Consider the following 22,708-nt stretch of genomic DNA (forward strand, 5'->3'; position numbering starts at 1 on the left):
AATGGAGCTTTTGTTGCACCATCATGACTGCGATCATGACCGTTTTGAATCCTGGTGTCAGTTCAAATTCAATCTCCAAAAGGCATGATCCTCAGATAAGATGCAGCTGCTTTAAAGGGTTACACCCAAGTTGTAAGTTTTTGCTTCTGTTGCTTGGCCCAGTGCCTGATAAAATGAATGTCGAAGTGGCGGATTAATTATGCTCTACAATTTGCATGATTCCTATGCTCCCAAGCAAGCGCTTATCTGATTCGCACTTTGCATTTTTGGATATACATGTATTTTTTTTTAAAATAAAAAAAAAACCTTCACAAATGAGCTATCCCTGAATTCTGCTTATTTCCAGCAACAGTTAAAAGAGTGGCTGTAAGCAGGAATGGGATTCAGCCAGTTCGGTCTGGTTCGAGTGAACTGGATGCTAATTTTACATCCGGTTCACCGAACCAGTACTTGCTAGGACTGGCTGGCCCTGCCCCTCTCACCCCATTCCACCTCTCCCAGGAGTCTCCACGCAGCCCATTTTGGATGCCAGGTAAGTGCAGGTCCTGCACAGAGGCTCCAGGAGGGTGAAAAATGGACCTCCCAGAAGTCTAGAAATGAGCCCATTTCTAGTCTTCTGGGGGCCTCTGGAGCCCGGGAGAGGCAATTTTCTCCCTCCCAGAGGCTCGAGGAAATCCTCCAGAGCCTGGTGCAGGAGGCTAAGTAGGCCATGCCCACTATGGCCATGCCCCCACCTCCCCAGCAACTGGGCAGAAAAACCAGTTGCTAAACTTTTTCAATCCCACCCCTGGCTGTAAGCGTAATCACAGACCTTCCATATTTTGAACATGCGGTACATTTAAATCCCAGTTGGTTGTGTGGACATGTACATTGAGCACAGCTTTAAAAAGAGGAAAGTTTAAGTTATCTTCCTTTGTCTCTTGGTCTCGCTGGTTATCCGCCTGTTCCTTTATTGCTAACGTTAGATAAATTTGGCACCGTAGGAAGGCGCCCCGTAGAACTAGCACTGGGGCCAATTAAACCTACATCACTTGTGATATTTTATAATCATTCAAGGGATGAGATATTTCAAGGGGGATAAAGCTGTGTCGTGCAAAAAGGACAATGGTTACTCATTGCCTCTGCTTGCTGGCATGAACAGGCAGTGGAAATTCTAAGGATGGAAGGGAATGGCTAACAAGGCCATTTTTCTTCATTGTTCCGTTTTGCAATGGCTGGTCTTTCAACAGGGAGCTCATTTCTCTCCTACACCTGGACCAGCTTAGAGGTGACCCAGTGGAATGCAGTGAACCAGTCACCAGCTAAATCAATTTAGCACCGATTGATCATACAAGATGTACCTTCCTTCCCCCCCATCCCATTTTTAAAAGAAGCCCAAAGCAAGATACAAAGAATCATTTAAGAAAAAAAACTACAACCCACAATTAAAATATTACAAAAAGTTTAACTTTTTAACAATCTTTTTTAAAAAAAAAAAAAAAAAAACTTTAAACATCAGGCCAAAATGCTAATCCAAACCAGAAAGGCACACGTGTCAATTTCACTAACCTCCTGGATGAGCAGATATATCTAATTATAGATTATACTAATTACACTCCATTGATACCTATCTTTCTGCCTGCCTGCCTACCAATCTTCATCTATCTATCTCTCTATCATCCATCCATCCATTCCACCCACCCAAGCAGTTGCTGGAGCTGAGTAGCCACCACGAGAAAGTGTTGGCAAAGCAGCTGGATCTGACCAAGAAGGAGGCTCAGCAGAAGCACCTCACTGAGGACTATGAGCACAGGCTTTCCAAGCAAAGGGAAGACCTGCAGGAGTGCCAGGCCAGATATCAGTCTCAAAGTTTCAAAGTTTAATAACACTTGTATGCCGCCCAATCCCGAAGGACTCCGGGCGGCTCACAATACAAATAAATCAAAAGGCATAGAAAAAAAGAAAAGATAGACTTAAAAACACACCATGCACTCCATTCCAAGTGGGGCTGGACCATATTTTGGGGTCAACAGCCCCAGGCCTGCCGGAACAGCCAGGTTTTAGTGGCCTTATGGAAGGCCGAGAGAGTGGGAAGGGTCTGGATCTCTGCTGGGAGATCATTCCACAGGGCTGGAGCAGCTACAGAGAAAGACCTCCCCCAAGTAGTCGCCAACCGGCATTGCCCAGTCGATGGTACCTGAAGGAGGCCCAGCCTGTGAGATCTTATGGGTCGTTGCGAGGTATGTGGCAGGAGGCGGTCCCGTAGGTATCCAGGTCCTAAGCCATGTAGGGCTTTAAAGGTAACGACCAGCACCTCAGTGCCCAGAGACTCAGTGGGATGAGATGGTCAGCCAGTTCCAGGCCACGATGCAGCCCCACTGGAACAAGGCCCTCCGGCTCTTCTCCACCAGTGGTACTTCCCTCCAGCCTTCACCCAAAGCCCCGCACCAGGAGGCTGAAGCAGACCCCAAGTCAGAATTTCTGTCCCGCTCTGACCCTCACAAAAAGATAGCAATAGCAATAGCAGTTGGACTTATATACCGCTTCATAGGGCTTTCAGCACTCTCTAAGCGGTTTACAGAGTCAGCATATTGCCCCCAACAACAATCCAGGTCCTCATTTTACCCACCTCGGAAGGATGGAAGGCTGAGTCAACCCTGAGCCGGTGAGATTTGAACAGCCGAACTGCAGAACTGCAGTCAACTGAAGTAGCCTGCAGTGCTGCATTTAACCACTGCACCACCTCGGCTCGCTAAGATCCCGAAGGGAGAGACACTCTGCAGCAACACAAATGTTCATTGCATGTATCTGGCCCAGGGGGCGTAGTTTGAGCACCCTTGATTTAGTGCAATGTAAAATAATTTTTCTGCGGACCAACAAAATTGTCCTGCGGACCACCAGTTGGTGACCGCTGCCTTAATGTAAGGTTATTTTCAATTTGCATTAGGGACTTCTCACTTGAAAGGACTCCTAGGTGTTTGTCTCTGCTTCTGCAGATATTCCAAGTTGTCGGATCCCGCCAACTGGCTGAATATTAATGCCACAAACGGTCAGATCATCACTGCCGCTGTCCTTGATCGCGAGTCAGCCTACGTTAAGAACAATGTCTACGAAGCCACGTTCCTGGCAACTGACAACGGTAGGCTCCCGCACTCCGCTCTTCATGCTTCAATAATAATGTGACGCATTCATAGAAATAATGCCCTGACAGAGTTGTCAGTATAATTTAGATGTTCCCACGTTTTCCTAGTTCTTTGAGGGCGGGGAGGCGAAAGATCTCCATGAAGTTGAGATAGCATGCTGCCAAAAGAAATGAAATGTGTGAGATATTCACAGGTTACAATGGAAAAGAAAACTTAAGGTGAACAGAAAAGGGAATGTATGAAATCAGAAGGTTTTGCCATATGTGTGTGTTCGATTCTGTTTGTTAAGGATGTCCCAGTGGTGCTTTTTCAAAAGGAAACTGGGCTTTGTTTTTCCTGGAAGACGTTTTGCTTCTCCTCCAAGAAGCTTCTTGAGTTCTGTCTTCCCTTCAGTCAAGTGAAGAAGCTTCTTGGCTGAGAAGCAAAACGTCTTCAAGAAAAAAATGACATCCAGGTGTCTTTTGAAAAGGCAACCATCACCTGGATGACTGAGAATCTCTGAAACATTTGCTAAGCATCCAATCTGAGTTGGTCACCAGGACCAAAGTTTTATTCTCCCAAGCTTTTGGGCTCATGGTGGAGCCCATCATCGGGAAACACTCTCTCTCTCGCCCTCTCACCCTCTCTTGCTCTCTCCCTCCCTCCCTCTCTCCCCTTCACTCTCTCTCTCTCTCTCTCTCCCTCCCTCCCTCTCTCCCCCTCCCTCCATCCCCCCCTCTCTCTCTTTCACCTCCCTCTCTCCCTCCCCCTCCCTCCCTCTCTCTTTCTCTCTGTCTCTCTGTCTCTATTTCCTGCCCACCCCGCCCTGTTCTATGCATGTTGTATTTACATGGTTCCTACCTGAGTGTTGATGGCTGACTATTAAGTTGTTAATTGTTGCTTATTTATTTAAATTTATTTGCCGCCTATATCTCATTGTGGGGCTGCTGCAGGCATCTTGGGATGAGTGGAGAAGCAGACAGAAAAGGCAGGAGAAAGGATGGACTTCCTGTGTGTTTCTAATCTTATACAGGTAGTCCTCGACTTACATCAATTCATTTAAATGACCATTCAAAGTTACAACGGCGCTGAAAAAATGACTTACGAACGTTCTTCACAGTTATGACCTCTGAGGCATCCCCATGATCATGTGATCAAAATTCAGATGCTTGGCTCCTGGTTCATACTTATGACCGTTGCTGTGTCCCAAGGTCATGTGATTGATCCCCTTTTGCCACCTTTTGACAAGGGAAGTCAATGGAGAAGCCAGATTCACTTAACAACCAGGCTACTAATTTATGCACTGCTGGGATTCACTTAACAACGTGTCAAAGTTTGTTGCAGAAATCAAATCCAGAACGCACACACAGATGACTGATTCAGCAGGATTTATCAACTTCTCTTTATATAAAATATAATACATAAGTAAATTTACAATACCAACAGCAGATTCTTCCAACGTGGTAGAGAATTACAAGTAAACACAAGCAGCAGAGGACAGCAGATAATAGTTTTTTGTTCAGAGTTGCAGACCGACTAGTTTGAGTTTCCTTGCAGAGCTTAATTCAGACAAAGATAATCTCCTCTTTACAGGGCAGTTACACTAAACTTAAGCAACGCCCAGACTCCCAGCCGTCTAGCATGGCTCTCAGTCACCAAATAGTTCCCATTGGCTGACCTGTTGCTATGTCCTATTCCAGTTCATGAATACTCTGACACAATGGTGGCAAGAAAGGTCATAAAATGGAGCAAAAACTGACTTAACAAAGGTCTCACTTAACAACAGAAATTTTGCCTCAATTGTGGTCGTACGTCGAGGACTACCTGTATTACCAAGTAAGAGACACAGCTGAGGACAGAAAGGGGAGAGGCTCCATCTTGAGGTCAAAAACAATCTAAGGTTAAAAGAGAAAGAATGACACGTAAACTGTCACTGTATAGATTAGAAACATCAAAGTGAGATGCTATACCTTTTTCGAGCGACCTGAAGCAACCTTGTCACAATCTACACAGTTCACTCAATTTCGTGGCAGGGCTAAAAATCACCAGTGGCATCTTTACTGACAAGCAGATCAGATATTGACACTGCCCTACTGTGTCCTTTAAATCATTGAATGTGTTGAAGACACTGTTGTGTTCCCTCACCCCCACTCTGCAGGCTACAGGGAAATAAGTTGGACAGGCATCCGAATAAAGAGAGTCAATCTGCTTTCAAAACTTGGTTTCTTCAAATAGCTGCTATATTTCCTTCCCAGGATATATTTGTTGTGGCCCGGCAGCGGCCAGCGCAGCTGGCAACAGAGTTGGACAGTGAGGATGTTGGGGAGGAACATGGGCCAGTCCTGGGGGCTGAAGAAAGGTCAGATGAGGGCTGTGTGTCAGAGGCAGAGAGGTAGCTAGACAGCAGTGAGGCAGAGGAACAGCTGGAGCCTGTTCCCAGTGTGCGCATGCACAGAGCTGCCAGAAGACAAGAAGAACTAAGAAAGCAGGGTTGACTCAGGAGTAAAGCCACACTTTGGACATGATTGTCCCCTCCCACAGGAAACAAAAGAGGAACGAATGAGGAGTGGGCTTTTGCAGGAAACAATTTATTCCTTTGGTCGTTTCAAGAGTAGAAAGTTCTGTTTGTGACTATAAGAGACTCTGGGTGCAGTGCAAAACACTCAGATCAGATCAGCCCAGCATCTAACAGAGAGCTAACAGTCATTCTGGCTCCCCCTTATGGCCCATTGAGGAAAACTGCAACCAATCACATTTTACAGTATGATTTAAAGAAATAGGTATAGCATTGTTACATGATTTATATATTGCCAACCCAACCATTAGATTATATTCCTAACATTAAGCATTACTGGGCTAAGCATAACTCTATAGAGGACTCATATTAACATTTTTCATTTCCGTTCGACATTTGTGAAAGACAAGCATTCACCTAAACATCCCCCTTATAGATAACTTCGGGCAAATGCAATTAAAACCGTGGGATTTTGCAGCAAATCCAAAGAGTGATTGAGGCAGGAAGGCTGGAGAAAACTTCAACAGCTAGCAAGCTGATACAAACCTATGAGGCCTAATATAATAGCCGCAAGAAATGGACAGACCAAGGTTCCTGGGGGGATTCAGAGATTCTTAGTCAGCCAAAACAAACAGGAGACATAAGTCGGAAGGTTTTTTTTTTTAAAAAAAAAAAGACTTTGACAAAGAAACCATCAAGATTCGAGAAGCTATTTTCTTTCCACGCTTGAAGAAACGGTTCACACAACATGAGTTCTAAAATCGAGCTGCTTTAAGAAAGAGTGAAAATATCATAAAGAAAGGAAAATGACGATGTGGTCTCTCTTTCTCCTAACTAGAGGGAAAGGACTGAAACTGTACATATGCATATGTATGTCAGTGTGTGCCAAGAATTGTATCGAAATTTTGGTGGGTTTTAAAACCTGCGTAAAAGTTACGAAGAACTTGATTGGGCAACTTGAGTTAGAGCCAAACCTTATTTTAGTGACAAACTTTGAAAGATCCCTGGAAGAAGGTTTCGAAATATGAATCGATATATCGTGAGATGATTTCAGTCATCGCTATTACTCCAGCTGTGGGATTCCCAATCTTTTCCTACCGGTTGTAGGAGAGAGTGCTTTGTGCGTGTGCACAGCACTCAAAGACCGTCGTCGGTATCAGCGCTGGTGAGCCGAGATGTTTTTTAGCTCAGGCGTGGCAATCTGCTCTGCTATGCCAATCAGCTGAGCTAAAAACCAAAGGCATACACAACAGGGAATGACGGGGCCAGGAGGGCGTGGCCAACCAAAGGTGGTATTTGCTATTGCCCCCTTCTTAGGGCTGAGAGAGAGCGATTGAGCTTTGGTTAGCAGTGATGGCTTACTTTTTTGTCATTGCGTGGCTGTCCTGGTTGCAACGGGATCCGGAAGCCACCACTGAGGTGGTATCTCAACCCCATAATTGTTGTGGTTGGCCTTTTCTGTCCTTTCCCCAAGTGGCTTCACAAGATGGAACGCCATGAGCAAGCTCTCCGCCAGCCCACTCTTTGTGCTGCTCTTTCACGTGGTCCTTTCTCCCTCTCTAGGTATCCCTCCAGCCAGCGGCACCGGCACACTCCAGATCTATCTAATTGACATCAACGATAATGCCCCCGATCTTCAGCCAAAGGAGGCCCAGATATGTGAGAGGCCCAATCTGAATGTCATCAACATCACAGCCGCGGATGCTGACATCGATCCAAATGTCGGCCCCTTCGTCTTTGAGCTGCCGAGCGTGCCATCTGCCATTAGGAAGAACTGGACCATTACGCGTCTAAATGGTAAACCGAGCGGGCATCACCTGGCACTGTTCGTAGCTTGGCACGGTGGGCCTTCAGACTTTAAAAACATTTTGTGCCGTCTTCGGTGTTAATTATTATTGTTTATTTTATTTTATTTTTAAAAAGGGAGCCATGTTCAGAATGACATTTCTAAGCAGGAGAGTTCGTGAGAAATTGCCCCGATTGGGCCTTAAGCTGAATTGTTGGTTCTTGGCTTCCCTGCCTTCAATGCAGCTTGTAATTACAGAGGGTTATCACCAGAAAGTTGGGATAAATCATCTGTAATTGCCCAGGAGGAAAAGCTATTATCAGTCTTCCTTATGTTCCATTTTTATTGTCACAAGCCACAATCAGGATCAATGATCAACCTCTGCCCATAATTGCTTAAAAGTCACCTCCTTTTCTAATTTACCATAGAGGCAGCTTCCGTGCTTGGCAAATAGGAAGGTGACCATTTGGGGGAAGAAGGTATAGGGGGAAAGGAGCTGTTGAAATGATCACAATTAGCCTCTTTATGGCTTATCGGGGATGTGGTGGCTCAGGGGCTAAGACACTGACCTTGTCGATCAGAAAGGTCATCAGTTCAGCAGTTTGAATCCCTAGCGCCGCATAACGGAGTGAGCTCCTGTTACTCGGCCCAGCTTCTGCCAACCTAGCAGTTTGAAAGCACGTTAAAAACGCAAATAGAAAAATAGGAACCACCTTTGGTGGGAAGGTAACAGTGTTCCGTGAGCCTTCGGCGTTTAGTCATGCTGGCCACATGACCACGGAGATGTCTTCAGACAGCGCTGGCTCTTCAGCTTTGAAACGGAGATGAGCACTGCCCCCTAGAGTGAGGAACGACTAGCACATATGTGCAAGGGGAAATTTTACCTTATGGCTTATCAGAGTCTGCCCAGAATTCAGCCTAGGTGACACATGGGCATAGAGATAATCCTCGACTTACGACCATAACTGAGCTCAAAAATTCCGTTATGAAGCAAGGCTCAGTTGTTAAGTGCCCCACTTTGCGGCCTCCCTTGCCACAGTGGTTACCTGAATCACTGCAGTTGTTAAGCTAGCAACAGTGAATCTGTGTTAAGTGAATCTTCCCCACTGATTTTGTTCGTCGGAAGGTCGCAAAAGGTGATCACGTGACCTGGGACACTGCAAACGTCATAAATACATGCCATTTGCCAAGCAGCCGAATTTTGATCACGTGACCATGGGGATGCTGCAACGGTCCTAAGTGCGAAAAATGGACATAAGTTACTTTTTTCAGAGCCATTGTAACTTCAAACGGCCATTAAACAAATGATTGTAAGTCGAGGACTGTCCTGTATTGGGGGGGAGTAACTCATAAGGAGTGGATTCTCCAGATCAGTAGATATTTAGAAAAAAAGTACCGTATTTTTCGGAGTATAAGACATACCTTTTTCCCTCAAAAAAGAGGCTGAAAATCTGGTTGCGTCTTATACACTGAATACAGCATTTTTTGCCTCACGAAACACCACCTCCTTTACCAAAATGGCAGTGCAGAGTTTGTAGGAGCCTTTCAGAGAGCTCCTGGGGACTGGGAAAGGCAATTCTCCCCCCAGCGCCCAGGAACACTCTATAAGCCTCCTAAAGTCTATGCATGCCCTTTTTTGACAAAAAAAACCCGGCGTGTTTTTGCGAAAACGGGCTGTTTTTTGCTCATTTTGTGAAAAACTGGCCATTTTTGGGAGGTTTGCAGAGTGCAAAAACTTTTTTTTAAATTTGCTCTTCAAAATCTTGGTGCGTCTTATACTCCGGTGCATCTTATACTCCAAAAATATGGTAGATTTTCCCACACTAACCTGTTCTTCATGGCTTCCTCCATTTTGCTCCTCACAGGTGATTATGCTCAACTTGGCTTGCGGATAATGTACTTGGAAGCCGGTGTCTACGATGTTCCAATCATTGTAACGGATTCCGGAAACCCTCCTCTGTTTAACATGTCCATCATTAAGGTCAAGGTGTGTCCCTGTGATGAGAATGGAGATTGTACCACTGTAGGAGCTGTCGCTGCAGCTGGGCTGGGCACCGGAGCCATTATTGCCATCTTGATATGTATCATCATTTTACTAAGTAAGTATTGCACCTGACAAGGCACGCATATGATGTGACACTAAGGTTCTTTCTACATGCGTACGGCATTGTTATTCATTCACTCATTCATTCATTGAATTCAATTTTTTTATTCTGCCTGCATTGCTTCGTAAGTAACTCAAGGCAATGAACATACATAACACTCTTTCCACCTCCTATGTTCCCCACAACAACCTTGTGAGGTGGATTGGTGCTGAGACAGAGTGACGGGGCCCAAAGTCACTCAGGTGACTTTCATACCTAAAGTAGGACTAGAACTCACAGTCTCCTAGTGATTGGCCCAAAGTCATCCAATATGCTTTCATGCCTAAGGTGGGACTAGAATTCACAGTCTCCTGCTGATTGGCCCAGTATCACCCAGCTGGCTTTCATGCCAAAGGCGGGTCTAGAACTCGTAGTCTCTGCTGATTCGCCCAGTATCACTCAACTGGCTTTCATGCTTAAAGTGGGACTAGAACTCATAGTCTCTGGTGAATGGCCCAAAGTCACCCAGCTGGCTTTCATGCCTAAAGTGGGACTAGAACTCATAGTCTCTGCTGATTCGCCCAGTATCACTCAACTGACTTTCATGCTTAAAGTGGGACTAGAACTCATAGTCTCTGGTGATTGGCCCAAAGTCACCCAGCTGGCTTTCATGCCTAAAGTGGGACTAGAACTCATAGTCTCTGATGATTGGTCCAAAGTCACCCAGCTGGCTTTCATGCCTAAGGTGGGACTAGAACTCATAGTCTCTGGTGATTGGCCCAAAGTCACCCAGCTGGCTTTCATGCCTAAGGTGGGACTAGAACTCATAGTCTATGGTGATTGGCCCAAAGTCACCCAGCTGGCTTTCATGCCTAAAATGGAACTAGAATTCACAGTTTCCGAGTTTCTAGTCTGGTGTCTTAATCACTAAACCAGACCGTCAAAGTTCAGTCATTCAATAAAATTCCAATAAAAGCGTATCAGTTACATAGTCATGAAAGTACAGCTGCTCCCCAGTGGTTTAAAAATTGGTTTTTAAGTCAGCATTTGTGAAAATCTACATCCACATTTCATCGCACTTATAGAAGTAAAATATTGAGAGCTAAATTTTTTAAAAAATCAAACCAAAACATATAAACTAGGAAACAGAGGAGAAGAAGCCTTCAAATGCCTCAGATTCCCTGATTGTGTCAAGATGATGCTAAACAGCTCAGCAGTTACCTAGTATTCTCAATATCTGAATGCAAGACATCTATGATGAATCTAAAATGCTATTAAATAACATTTTGGACCATATCTGGGGAAACCCAGTCCAATTCCTCCTTCATTCGTGGAACCTGCTTGACTTTGGCGTCGTGAGAACAAAATGCCAGTGAGATCCCCGGGAGAAAATATGAAATATGTGTTTCATAACTAAATAACTGTCACTCCCCTCGATCCTTTTAAAGACTGATCTATATGTTGATAAGCCGCAGAGTTGAAATCATCTAAAATATCGCTTTTTGTTATTTTCCTCCTCTTTCCCACTAAGTTATTGGCATGCTTCTCTCCTTGATGTCTATGGAGATTCTCAGTCATCCAGGTCATACTCTAGTTGTCCCGAAGGTGTTTTTTTTCAAGAGGCAACTGGACTATCTTGTTTTTATTTGAAGATGCTTCGCTTCTCATCCAAGAAGCTTCTTCAGATCTGACTGGATGGTGGGGGAGGGAAGGATTTATACTCCTTGCAGACCGCTGGTCATTTGCATTCTTTTAGAAAGTCGTTGAGGCCACTTGGAGATTTATCTGTGTCCTCAGAGTCACCTGAGTTGTGCAAATGGAGAGAAAGCATCCTGCAGCCAAGAAGTCTCCACACCCATTTGCACTACTGATGAAGATGGTTCTGCAGCTTTCCATGTACACTGAGAGCTTCTGAATCGGAGACAAATTACAATACAATACAATAGCAGAGTTGGAAGGGACCTTGGAGGTCTTCTAGTCCAACCCCCTGCCTAGGCAGGAAACCCTATATGGTTTCAGACAAATGGCTATCCAACATCTTCTTAAAGACTTCCAGTGTTTGGGGCATTCACAACTTCTGGAGGCAACTTCTGTACCACTGATTAATTGTTCTAACTGTCAGGAAATTTCTCCTCAGTTCTAAGTTGCTTCTCTCCTTGATTAGTTTCCACCCATTGCTTCTTTGGGTGGTGTAATCCCACTTGGCCAAATAAAGTTCAATTCAATTCAATTCTTTAAAAACCCTCAAAAAAGTGCAAATAACCTCTCTATCTACACTTGGAAAATAAGCCATCCTATTTCCTGGGTAATCTTTAATATACACATGCTAATTTAATTGTGACCTGATGGTAATGAGCAATAAATATACATTGGCATTCAAAATTGCTTGATCATAATAAAGCTTCCTGATGCCAATTGTTAGTAGTTTGTGTAGTAAAATTTCACACTGGAAGAAACAGAAGGCAATAAAGCATAAAACCCAGTTTTACTTTCCCCGCCCCCCTCCCCCCGCCGCCTTCGCATAACTCAAGGCCTAAAATATGATTTAAATCTTTGAGCATATTCTGTTGACTGAAATTAAATGTGGATGAAAGGCATTTGATTTAGGAGAATCTTCTTCCCATCTTCAAATCCATTATCCTGCTCTGAATTATGGATTTTTATTACAAATGTGTGTTTTTTAAAAATTCATTGCTCTAATTGGCTTTTTTTTTAATACTCGGCAATCACCCTGATTTTATATGGGTGAAAATGGAATGGTAAATAGAAATCTTTCTTCCATGTATTTATTTAATTAGGGGGCTTGTTCTATCAATTATTTTTACTGGGCAGAGAAAAATGGGCGAGTGGGAGATATAATTAATGTGGTTTGTGTGTGTGCATGCATGCCTTTGAATTCATCGTGACTCTTGGAAACTCTGTGGATTAGTCCCTGCAGTTTTCTTGGTGCTGTTTTCCAGAAGTGGTTTGCCACTGCTCCCTTCCTAGGGCTGAGATAAAGTGGCTGGCCCAATGACAGAAAGTCACTTGTCACTTTCAAGAAGAGATTGGACTGCCATTTGTCAGAAATGGTGTAAGGCCTACTGCTTGAAGTGGGGGTTGGACTAGATGACCTATAAGGTCCCTTCCAACTTTGTTAATCTGACAGCCAGCTTGCTTTATGCCTAAGGCAGGACAAGGACTCACACTTTCCTGCTTTCTAGTCCAGGGTCCTTGTTCACTACCTCAAGCGGTTTGTTAAAAATGGTTTGTTAAAAAGTCACATTCTACAGTGCCCTTGTAACTTCAGACAAATCACTAAACAAATGGTTATGATCGAGCATTCTCTGCGGATTCCGTCATAAAATGGGAAGCCAGTTTGAATCTTAGCATGTTGGTTCTAGTTTTAGAGCCCTATTGATCAGTTGTTGTTGTGGGGAAAATAGGAGGCAGAAGGTGTATTACATTTAGTTGCCTTATTTGAAAAAAAAAAAAAGAAAGAAAGGAAAGGAAAGGAAAAGAGGAAAGAAAGAAGGAAGGAGAAAGAAAGAGAGGAAAGAAAGAAAAAAGAAAAAAGAAAGAAAGAGGGAGGGAGGGAGAAGAAAGAAAGAAAGGAAAGGAAAGGAAGGAAGGAAGGAAGGAAGGAAGGAAGGAAGGAAGGAAGGAAGGAAGGATGTGATTCAGAGACATTTAACTTCACAGTTTAAACAAGCTCTTCCAATTTGATTGGAAAAGTCTGGATAATTCAGAGATTTTTCTCAATTCATACCCAACAATTGCATATTTGTTCAGTTCCCAATTTCAAAGGGCTGCAGAGTATAAGGAGAACAGCCATCCAGTGATGTCATTGGCAGTGGTGGGTTTCAATGTTTTTTAGAACCTATTCTGTGGGTGTGGCCTATTTTGTGGGCATGGCTTGGCAGTCATGTGACCAGGCAGGTATGGACAACTTGACATCACTCTTGCACACACAGTCACATAACCACCACCCCCAAGCCATGTGGCAAAAAATTTTGGGATTCCTATGAAGGGGAGGGGGGGAAGAGAGGGGAAAACCTTCCAAAAATAGACAACTGGAGGATTAAGGGCCTAAATTAGGGAGATCGGAGAAGGCAGGACAGAGGGGAATCCAGTAGAAAGCTATCACACGCTGGGGAAAGAACTTTGGGAGATCGGAGAAGGCAGGACAGAGGGGAATCCAGTAGAAAACTCCTGAGCTTGCCACTGCTGTCCAGTGGATTGTGCCGCTGGACCTCTCCATGCTTCTCCGTTCGCCACCTCCACTCCCAGGTATGGGACTTGACACCGAATTGGGCTAGGATAGTGCGGACGGGCGGGGGGAGCGAGCGATGGAGCTGCTTCCAGACGGGCGGGGGTGAGCAAGCGAGCAACAGGGCGGGGCAGGCATTCCGGAAGTTACTTCCGGGTCCACCGGTTGAACCTCCTCTCCCCGGATCGGTAAATTTCACCATCCAGTTCTCCCGAGCCGGTGCGAACCGGCAGAAACCCACCACTGGTCATTGGTCTCCATCTATAGGGTGTTGCTGCTCATGGATCCGTGTCTCCTGCAACCCTGGCTTGCAATCTCCTCTGGAAAGAAAGCCAAGAGCTTTTTCTTAAAGCAGTACACTAAAGAAAAATATAATAATGGGGAGAAGGCAATCGATTTCACAAAAATTGGCTTCAGAAAGGAAAACAGGCCTTAAAGCAACAACGGGGCTCTCTTTTCTTAAGAGCAGATAAAAGGGATTGGACTGCATCTGCTATTGACACTCTGAAAGCCCTTTTTTCAAGAGACCTGTAAAGGTGTTAATAGGACAATTTTTCTACAAAGGGTGAGCAGACAAAAAAACACCCCTGCCTTAAAAGAGAGAGAGAGAACTTGCTTCCAAAGAAAAGACAAATATTTCACTAGTTGTGATAAGTTGTTAAGAGGCAGATTGGCATTTGTCTTCATAGATTGGTGCTCTTTTATTTATCTCTGGTTTTTTTTTTATTTAACAAAAAAAATGTGGCAGGCTTTAAGCAAATGCAAATCAATCTTCAAATCAATTTACACGGCTAGACTAAAAAGAAGAGGGAAGTGACATACAGAAGCCGTAATTAGCTGCTTCTCCTGTTTGAGCTTTGTGGCTTCCCATCAGTGGCAGTATTCTACCGGTTCGCACCGATTCTAACCAACCGGTACTGCCAGTGAACAGTTGCAGGAGTGGGTTCTGGCTTCTGTTACTGCCAGTTCGCTCAGGGACATGCTTCACATTGCACACCAGTGGTGCATTGCAGGGGGTACACCCCGGTATGGACGTACCGGAGCCTGCCTGGAGCACCGGATACCGTTCCGGTACGATGCTCCAGAGGACCCACCCGCCCGCCCGAACTCCTTACCGGTCTTTTAAGTCTTCGGCATTTCTGCACATGCGCATGGCACGTACAGCGCCTGTGCAATGCTCCGCTGAGCAGCTGGAGCGTGACAGAGGCTCGCGGCAGTGCTAAGATGTATGCGCCCTCTGCGCGCGCCCAACCCGTACCAGTTGGAATGGGTTCCGGAACCCACCACTGGTGCACATACTTGATGCACACTACACACGCATGCACAGTAGTAAAAAAAAATCCTTCAGTGCATGCGCAGAAGCAAAAAAAACAAGATGGCAGCATCTATGGTGCCGCCAATAGAACTGGTTCAGGGGCGTGGCCAGCTGAGTTACTGCCTACTCAGCCAAACCAGTCTAAACCAGTAGGAACCAACTTCTGAACAGTTGGCCCTGCCCTTTTGTGTCCTATATTTCCCTATTTTTTAGCTCAGCTGATTCGCATGGCACAGCGGATTGCTGTGTGTCAGCTGTTTTACTCACCGGCGCTGACATAGAAGGCAAGTTTTTAAGCTTAAAATGGGCACGCGCTCACCGAATCAGTTGTTAAACCGGTTGCATCCCACCACTGCTTCCCCTCAGTGGGTTTTTGTGGGGTGGAATTGCAGAAACAAAGGGGGAAATAGTTGGGGTAGAATTTGTCCTGCCATTTTTCTTCATTTGCACAGATTCTTTGAGAGTGAGCCTGTTGGGGAGTTGGGCAAGAGACTGTCTCTTTCCATTGTTGTGCTTGGCAACAGAAAGTGTGTGTGGGGGGGTGCAGAATTACCACTTTTGCTGTGACCAAAAAGCAATTACAGAAAAGTTTCACTTCCCCGGCAGTGTGGAAGTTGTGCTGAAATTCCTGTTTGGAGTGTCAGCAAGGTGGATTTCACAGCATTTAAGGGGTGGTAGTAATTAGGGTAGCACCCCCAATTAGAAGTAAGCACTGGGCTGTCCTTTCCCGGAATTTCAAATTTGCATATTTTGCAACTGAGTCTTCCCTGTACACCTGATGTGCCGTGATAGAGAGAGGAGGAGAGACCTTCCACTTACGATTAGAGAAATGTCTTGTTTTTCAAACTCTCGATCAGGAGTCAGCAGTAACGGAATAATCGTGTTGGAAGGGACCTTGGAGGTCTTCTAGTCCAACCCCCTCCTGAAGCAGGAGATCCTATACTATTTCAGACAAAAGGTCATCCAATCTATTCTACAGGCAAGCCATTCCAATGATTAATTGTTCCAATTGTCTTGTCTTCCCCGACTATTTCGTAAGGTTTTCATGATTCCATATGATGGCTTAGGCAAGCGCGCCCACACACAGTCACTAACTCTGCAGGATCCAATCTTGGTCGGTCATCAAGATCAGAGATCTAGGCTTCCAAGCTTTTGGACTCGTGCTGGAACCAGATTGGATCTTGCAACATTCATGTCGCTAACTCTGTTGGCATGACTTGAGATCATTAGGTTGTGAGCTGCTGAAGAATTGATGCCTTTGAAGCAACACTTCCAATAGCCCTTTCTCAGCAGCTAAAGCATCAATCTGCAACTACTATACAAGTAGTCCTCAACTTACGACCACAATTGATCCCAACTTAGCTAACCACAATTGCTAAGGGAGAAACTTACTAAGTGAGCTTTGCCCCATTTTTCTTGCCCCATTTGTTCAGTGAACCACTGTAGTTGTTCAATTAGTAACACCGTTGTTAAGTGAATCTGGTTTCCCCATTGACTTTGCTCGTCAGAAGGTCACAAAAGGCGATGACACGACTCTTGAACACTGCAACGGTCATAAATGTGAGTCAGTTGTCAAGTAAATCATGAGAGATGCTAAAACGGTTGTAACTGTGAAAAACGGTCACTTTTTGGTGATGTCGTAACTTTGAAGCGTCACTAAATGAACTGTTGCAAGATTACCTGTAATTAATTTTATTCATTTAATTGATTTAAAACATTTATGTAGCCACCTCTCTTTCAACCAACTCTGGGCCAGCTCCAAATAAGAAAATTAAAAGACATAGAAAATCATTTTTAAAAATTATAAAACACAACACAAAAAATTATTAAAACATGGAGCACTAAATGAAAAACTGGTGCCAATCCATGTTAAAATATATTGTCATCTAAACCTGTCCCAATGCTTGTGGTGGGGGGGGGAGATCCTTTTTCCAAGGATTCTGTATCGATCTTTGAACAAAGATTTACAGAGACCCTCATCCAGAATCTCTTCGGATGGGCGGGATCTCAGTTCAAAATAGCATAGCAATAGCATCTATGCTTATATATAGGTAGCCCTCAACTTACAACAACAATTCAGCCCAAAATTGCTGCTTTAAGCGTGATGACAGAAATCCTGTCAGTTTGAAATTCAGCCTCTGGAAAAGATTAACATAATTTAGAATCAGAATAGAGCTGGAAGGGACCTTAGAAGTCTTCTAGTCCAGCCCCCTGCTCAAGCAGCAGATCCTGTACCATTTGAGACAAGTGACTGTCCAGTCTCTTCTTGAAAAGCTCTAGTGATACAATACAATAGCAGAGTTGGAAGGGACCTTGGAGGTCTTCTAGTCCAACCCCCTGCCTAGGAAGGAAACCCTATACCATTTCAAACAAATGGTTATCCAACATCTTCTTAAAGATTTCCAGTGTTGGGGCATTCACAACTTCTGGAGGCAACTTCTGTTCCACTGATTAATTGTTCTAACTGTCAGGAAATTTCTCCTCAGTTCTAAGTTGCTTCTCTCCTTGATTAGTTTCCACCCATTGCTTCTTGTCCTACCCTCAGGTGCCTTGGAGAATAGTTTGACTCCCTCTTCTTTGTGGCAACCCCTGAGATATTGGAAGACTGCTATCATGTCTCCCCTAGTCCTTCTTTTCATTAAACTAGACATACCCAGTTCCTGCAACCATTCTTCATGCGTTTTAGTCTCCAGGTGCTGATGAAGCATCTATGATTTCTGAAGGCAAACTGCTCCACTGGTTGATTATCCTCACTGTTAGGAAGTTTCTCCTTAATTCCAAGTGTCTCTCCTTGATTAGTTTCCATCCATTGTTCCTTGTCCTGCCCTTTGGTGCTTTGGAAAATAAGTTGACACCCCCCCCCCTCTTCTTTGTGGCAGCCTCTCAAATAGCACTTAGCAATAGCACTTAGACTTATATACTGCTTTACAGTGCTTAACAGCCCTCTCTAAGTGGTTTTACAGAGTCAGCCTTTTGCCCCCAACAATCCGGGTCCTCATTTGACCCACCTCGGAAGGATGGAAGGATGAGTCAACCTTGAGCCTGGCGAGATTCGAATTGCCAAATTGCAGGCAGCCGGCAGGCAGCAGAAGTAGCTTGCGGTGCTGCACTCTAACCACTGTGCCACTGTGGCTCATACTGAACGTGGGAATGCTGCAATGGTTGTAAATGTGAAAAACAGTCATAAGTCCCTTTTTTTCCTGTGCCATTGTAACTTCAAATGGCCACTAAATGTTGTAAGTCGAGGACTCCCTGTAACCCAGCAGACTGGATTTGAGATGTAAGAAAAATACAAGCACAACTTGCACTGGAAAGGTTTTCTCTTTAATTTCCTGGACATAATCTTCAAACATAGCAAAAGCCATGCAAACATTGTCTTACCCTGCCAAACTAATCGGATATTCCAATGTTTGCCCCCTTTTTTTTCCCCTTCCCCGACACTTTCAGTTAAAAAAAAAAAAAAGTCCAATGCTAAGCCAAGCAACCGAAAAAGATGAGTATCTCGGAAGGTTTGTTAATGTGATTTTGGAAAAGACAGAAAGCTTGTAAAAAGGAGGAGACGAAGTCCAAATTGGATTAGAGGAGCTAATGTTTTATCCGGTCTCCGTTGCATCCCTTTGGAGAGAATCACACTTCATTAAAATGAAATTAGCGCAGCTGCAGCATCTTGCAGATTTGAAAGGATTTATTCTAACAAGGGAGCAGGGTAGAATGGGAGAGGGGGGGGCGGACACGGTAGAAATAGCTGCCCCCTCAGCTGGTTGTAATGTGTTGATACCTTTCCATGTAGGCACTTGGGACTGAGAGGAACACTACTTTTCTTGTCCCAAAATTACTGCTGCTTTACTTGGGATGAAATCCATCGGGAGCAAGGAGTGGACCCAGTGATGAAATTCAATGTTTTTTTTACTACCGGTTTTGTGGGCGAGGCTTGGTGGGCGTGGTGTAGTTTGGTGAGCATGGCTTGGTGGGCATGGCAGGGGAAGGAGACTGTAAAATCTCCATTCCCTCCCCACTCCAGGGGAAGGAGACTGCAAAATCTCTATTCCAGTGGTGGGATTCAGCCGGTTCGCACCTATTCGGGAGAACCGGTTGTTAACTTTCTAAGCAGTTCGGAGAACCGGTTGTCGGAAGAAATCTCCTTTTGTTTTTTTCCACTTTACAGGGTGTCAGCACCTCTCCATTAGATAATTAGGAAAGAATACCACGAGACTCCATGAGTAGAAATCAAATGTACTTTTACTAATTATAAATGATTAAAGGCATAGCGAAGCGAAGTCTGATTATTTAGGCGCGAAAGCGATTGATATATAGAATAACCCATTCCCCACCCCTTGGCATCACAGTTACAGTCCAATCATAATTCTCCCAAGTGTCAGGTGTGAGATAACTTCAAAAGGCATCACGAAGATGGAATGTGGGTGCCGTTAGTCCTGGCGGGAATCTCCTACGCATGCGTAGTCCGACAGGCAGCTGAGCTCCAGAACCTTCCTCCAGCACAATGAGTAACCCCTCCCAAATACCACGCCCTCCCTCCCCATTTCATGGCAGCCGAAAGCAACAGCAAAGCAGAGGCTGACACAGGGCTAATCCGGTTGTCGGAAGAAATCTCCTTTTGTTTTTTTTCCACTTTACAGGGCTACTCCTGTAAGGAAGGCAGGGAGGAAACATTCTGGTGTTGTTTCTAGCCTCATCTCTATTGCCCTGCTTAAAGAAACTGCCTCTCCGGTTAACCACACCACTGAAAATTACAGTGTAACAGCTAAGGTGAAGCACCCATTTACCTGAGTGACGTTGAGTTGACCACGCCAACCGAGTCACATGACCATCGAGCCATGCCTACCCAGCAGGTCATTAGGGCAGAGAACCGGTTGTTAAATTATTGGAATCCCACCACTGCTCTATTCCCACCCAACTCTGGGGCAGCCAGAGGTGGCATTTGCCGATTCTCCAAACTACTCAAAATTTCCACTACTGGTTCTCCAGAGCCTGTCAGAACCTGCTGGATTTCACCCCAGAGTTAACCCCTCTGGCTTCAGATTTTGGTTCACTTAGAGCAGAGTGCAGAATGATGGCTCCTTTATGGCTTGTGGACTTCAACTCGCAGAATTCCCAAGCCAGTGGGAGTTGAAGTCCACAAGTCATAACAAGGCCATGGTGGCATAGAGGTTAGAGTCAGGGGTGGAATTTTACCAGTTCGGAACGGTTCGGGCAAACTAGTAGCTCCGAAGATCAGCTGGGAGTGAACCAGTTCGCTCCCACTAGCAAGTGGGCCTGCCCACCCGTCTGCCCACCTCTGCGCTTTACTTACCTTTATCTTCTCAGCTGAGTCGTGCAGCAGAGTGGATTGCTGCGCCTCAGCTGTTTTCCTTCCCAAGCAGTAATCCGGAAGGTAAGTCTTCTCTAAACTGTGCACATGTGCGCAGCTCAGTGAAGCAAGAGGCAGTTGTTAAGCCAGTAGGATCCCACCCCTGGTCAGAGTGCGGTACTGCAGGCTACTTCTGCTGACTGCCAGCTGCCTGCAATTTGGCAGTTCAAATCTCATCAGGCTCAAGGTTGACTCAGCCTTCCATCCTTCCGAGGTGGGTAAAATGAGGACCCAGATTGTTGGGGGCAAGAGGCTGACTCTGTAAACAGTTTAGGGCTGTAAAGTGCTATATAATCTAAGTGCTATTGCTATAAATCCTCACCCCTGACTTGGAAAAACTTCACTCCCCCCACATTTCATAACCTGCAATTTTTCAACACCGAGAAGAATAGTTTGGTAAATTGCAGTAAAAGATGAAAGGTAAAGTTTTTTCATGTCCAGTCATTTCTGACTCTAGGGGGCAGTACTCATCTCTGTTTCCCACATTTCCGTGGTCATGTGGCCATCATGACTATACTCCAAGGGGCATGGAATGCTGTTGCCTTCCCACAAAATGGTACCTATTGTGTTTAAAACAGTGTCAGCGTTCCAAGTATCATGTAGAATTAAATCAGAGTCCAAGGTAAAATGATCCTTAAAGTTCCAATTTAATAAATCAGACATCTTAGCACATCTGTGTAAATCCCAATTCTGGAAATTTCAGCAGATCATTTTGCCTTGGACTCTGATTTAATTTGGGTCCTATTTTCTTTTGACCCCCCAAATAAGCATTTGGCCTTATTTTTGGGGAGGTCTTATTATTTTTGAGGTGCAGGAGGCAGCGAGCATAGTCACCTCATGGCTGCTGCTATGTTGCAATATTTTGAGGGAGGGATTATTTTCGGGGGGAGTGCTCATTTTAGCACATGCACTCAAAAGCCCGATTGGGCTTATTATCCAAGGAGGTCTTATTTTGGGGGGAAACAGGATATTTGCTCACATTTGCATGCTTTTGAACTGCTAGGTGGGCAGGGGCTGGAGCAAGGAATGGGAGCTCATTCCATTCCACAGTATTCGGGTTTCAAGCCCAAGCTGTCAGCTTTCCAGCTGACAAGCTCGGTGTCTTTAACTGCTGAACCATTACCCCTCTTAAAATTGCAATATCACAATGCATCACAATTATTCAGGAGGTTGTCACTGCAAAATTTTGAGTATTCCAGATCATAAGGGGCACTTTGTCATCACCAAAGTAGATTCCTTCTCAGGGTAATTAAGCTGGGGTGGAAAATAGGTCCTCCTTTGGGGTTAATGGAAATCCTGATTCGAGCTTCTATTGCAGAAGGAGGGAGGGAGGGAGGGAGGGAGGGAGGGAGGGAGGGAGGAAGGATATAGACTGGATGAAAAGTTTTAGGGTTGTCCAGTTTTTGTCATACCGATCTATCAAAGTGCTGAATCTGGATGCCACTTTGTCAGGCATTATTTTAATGTATTGATTCATTTAAGATGAATTATTTTGCCTTTATTATTTTTATAAATTACACAAGGAAGCGAATAGATCTAATACTCCTATTTTCCCCACAACAACCACCCCATGAGGTGGGTTAGGCTGATAGACAGTGGCTCGCCCAAAGCAGACTTTCATGCCTAAGGTAGGATTAAAACCCACAGACCCCTGGTGATTGGCCCAAACTCACCCAATTGGCTTTAAGGTGGGATTAGAACTCACAGACTCCTAGTGACAAAATCACTCAGCTGGCTTTCATAGCTCAGTTGAGACTAGAATTCATCATCTCCTGATGATTGGCCCCATGTCACCCAGCCAGCTTTCATGCCTAAAGTGGGACTAGAACTTACAGTCTCCTGGTTTTTAGCCTAGTTCCAACCAATCATTTGCAGACATTCTAGTATGAAGAAAACCTGTGCTAAATAAAATTAAACAATTAATGTAATCACAACTCCACTCATTATATTTTTGAACCTCAGAAAATAATTGTCTTTGTATGTTATATGTTATATAATAACTAGCTGATAACCCGGCATAGCCCAGGTATGTATTTATCCCAATCCTGTATTAGAGGGAGCCCCCTTATGGAGTACTGTGAAGTTGCCATTACCATGGCAACTCCACTGTGCTGTTCAGTAGAAGCCATTTTGAGGCACAACAGGCTGTATCTTAACAGAACTTAAATCCAAAATGCACACTATTACTATCAAAAATATTGGGACTTGACACTATAGGTATAATTCAGTCCTTTTCATTTCAGCGGCCCAGACATTCTGGAATTATGCTGGAACACACACACACAAACAC

At 44.6% G+C, this 22,708-nt stretch overlaps 1 protein-coding gene across 2 annotated transcripts in view; it reads left to right on the forward strand.

Moving 5' to 3' along the window:
• Nucleotides 1-22,708, forward strand: part of CDH4 (cadherin 4) — a 1,112,351-nt gene that overhangs the window by 1,074,925 nt on the left and 14,718 nt on the right. The window contains exons 11-13 of one of the 2 annotated variants that reach the window (XM_087720535.1): nt 2,976-3,118; nt 7,180-7,458; nt 9,268-9,501. In XM_087720535.1, coding sequence (XP_087576661.1) covers nt 2,976-3,118; nt 7,180-7,458; nt 9,268-9,501 — 656 coding nt within the window. The remainder of the gene's footprint in view (nt 1-2,975; nt 3,119-7,179; nt 7,459-9,267; nt 9,502-22,708) is intronic. The other variant, XM_087720536.1, reaches the window with a different exon arrangement.

Source organism: Thamnophis sirtalis, unplaced genomic scaffold (genome assembly GCF_051295495.1).
Source record: "Thamnophis sirtalis isolate CommonGarterSnake01/CBP01778 unplaced genomic scaffold, rThaSir2_p1.2 scaffold_7, whole genome shotgun sequence".
NCBI lineage: Eukaryota > Metazoa > Chordata > Lepidosauria > Squamata > Natricidae > Thamnophis > Thamnophis sirtalis.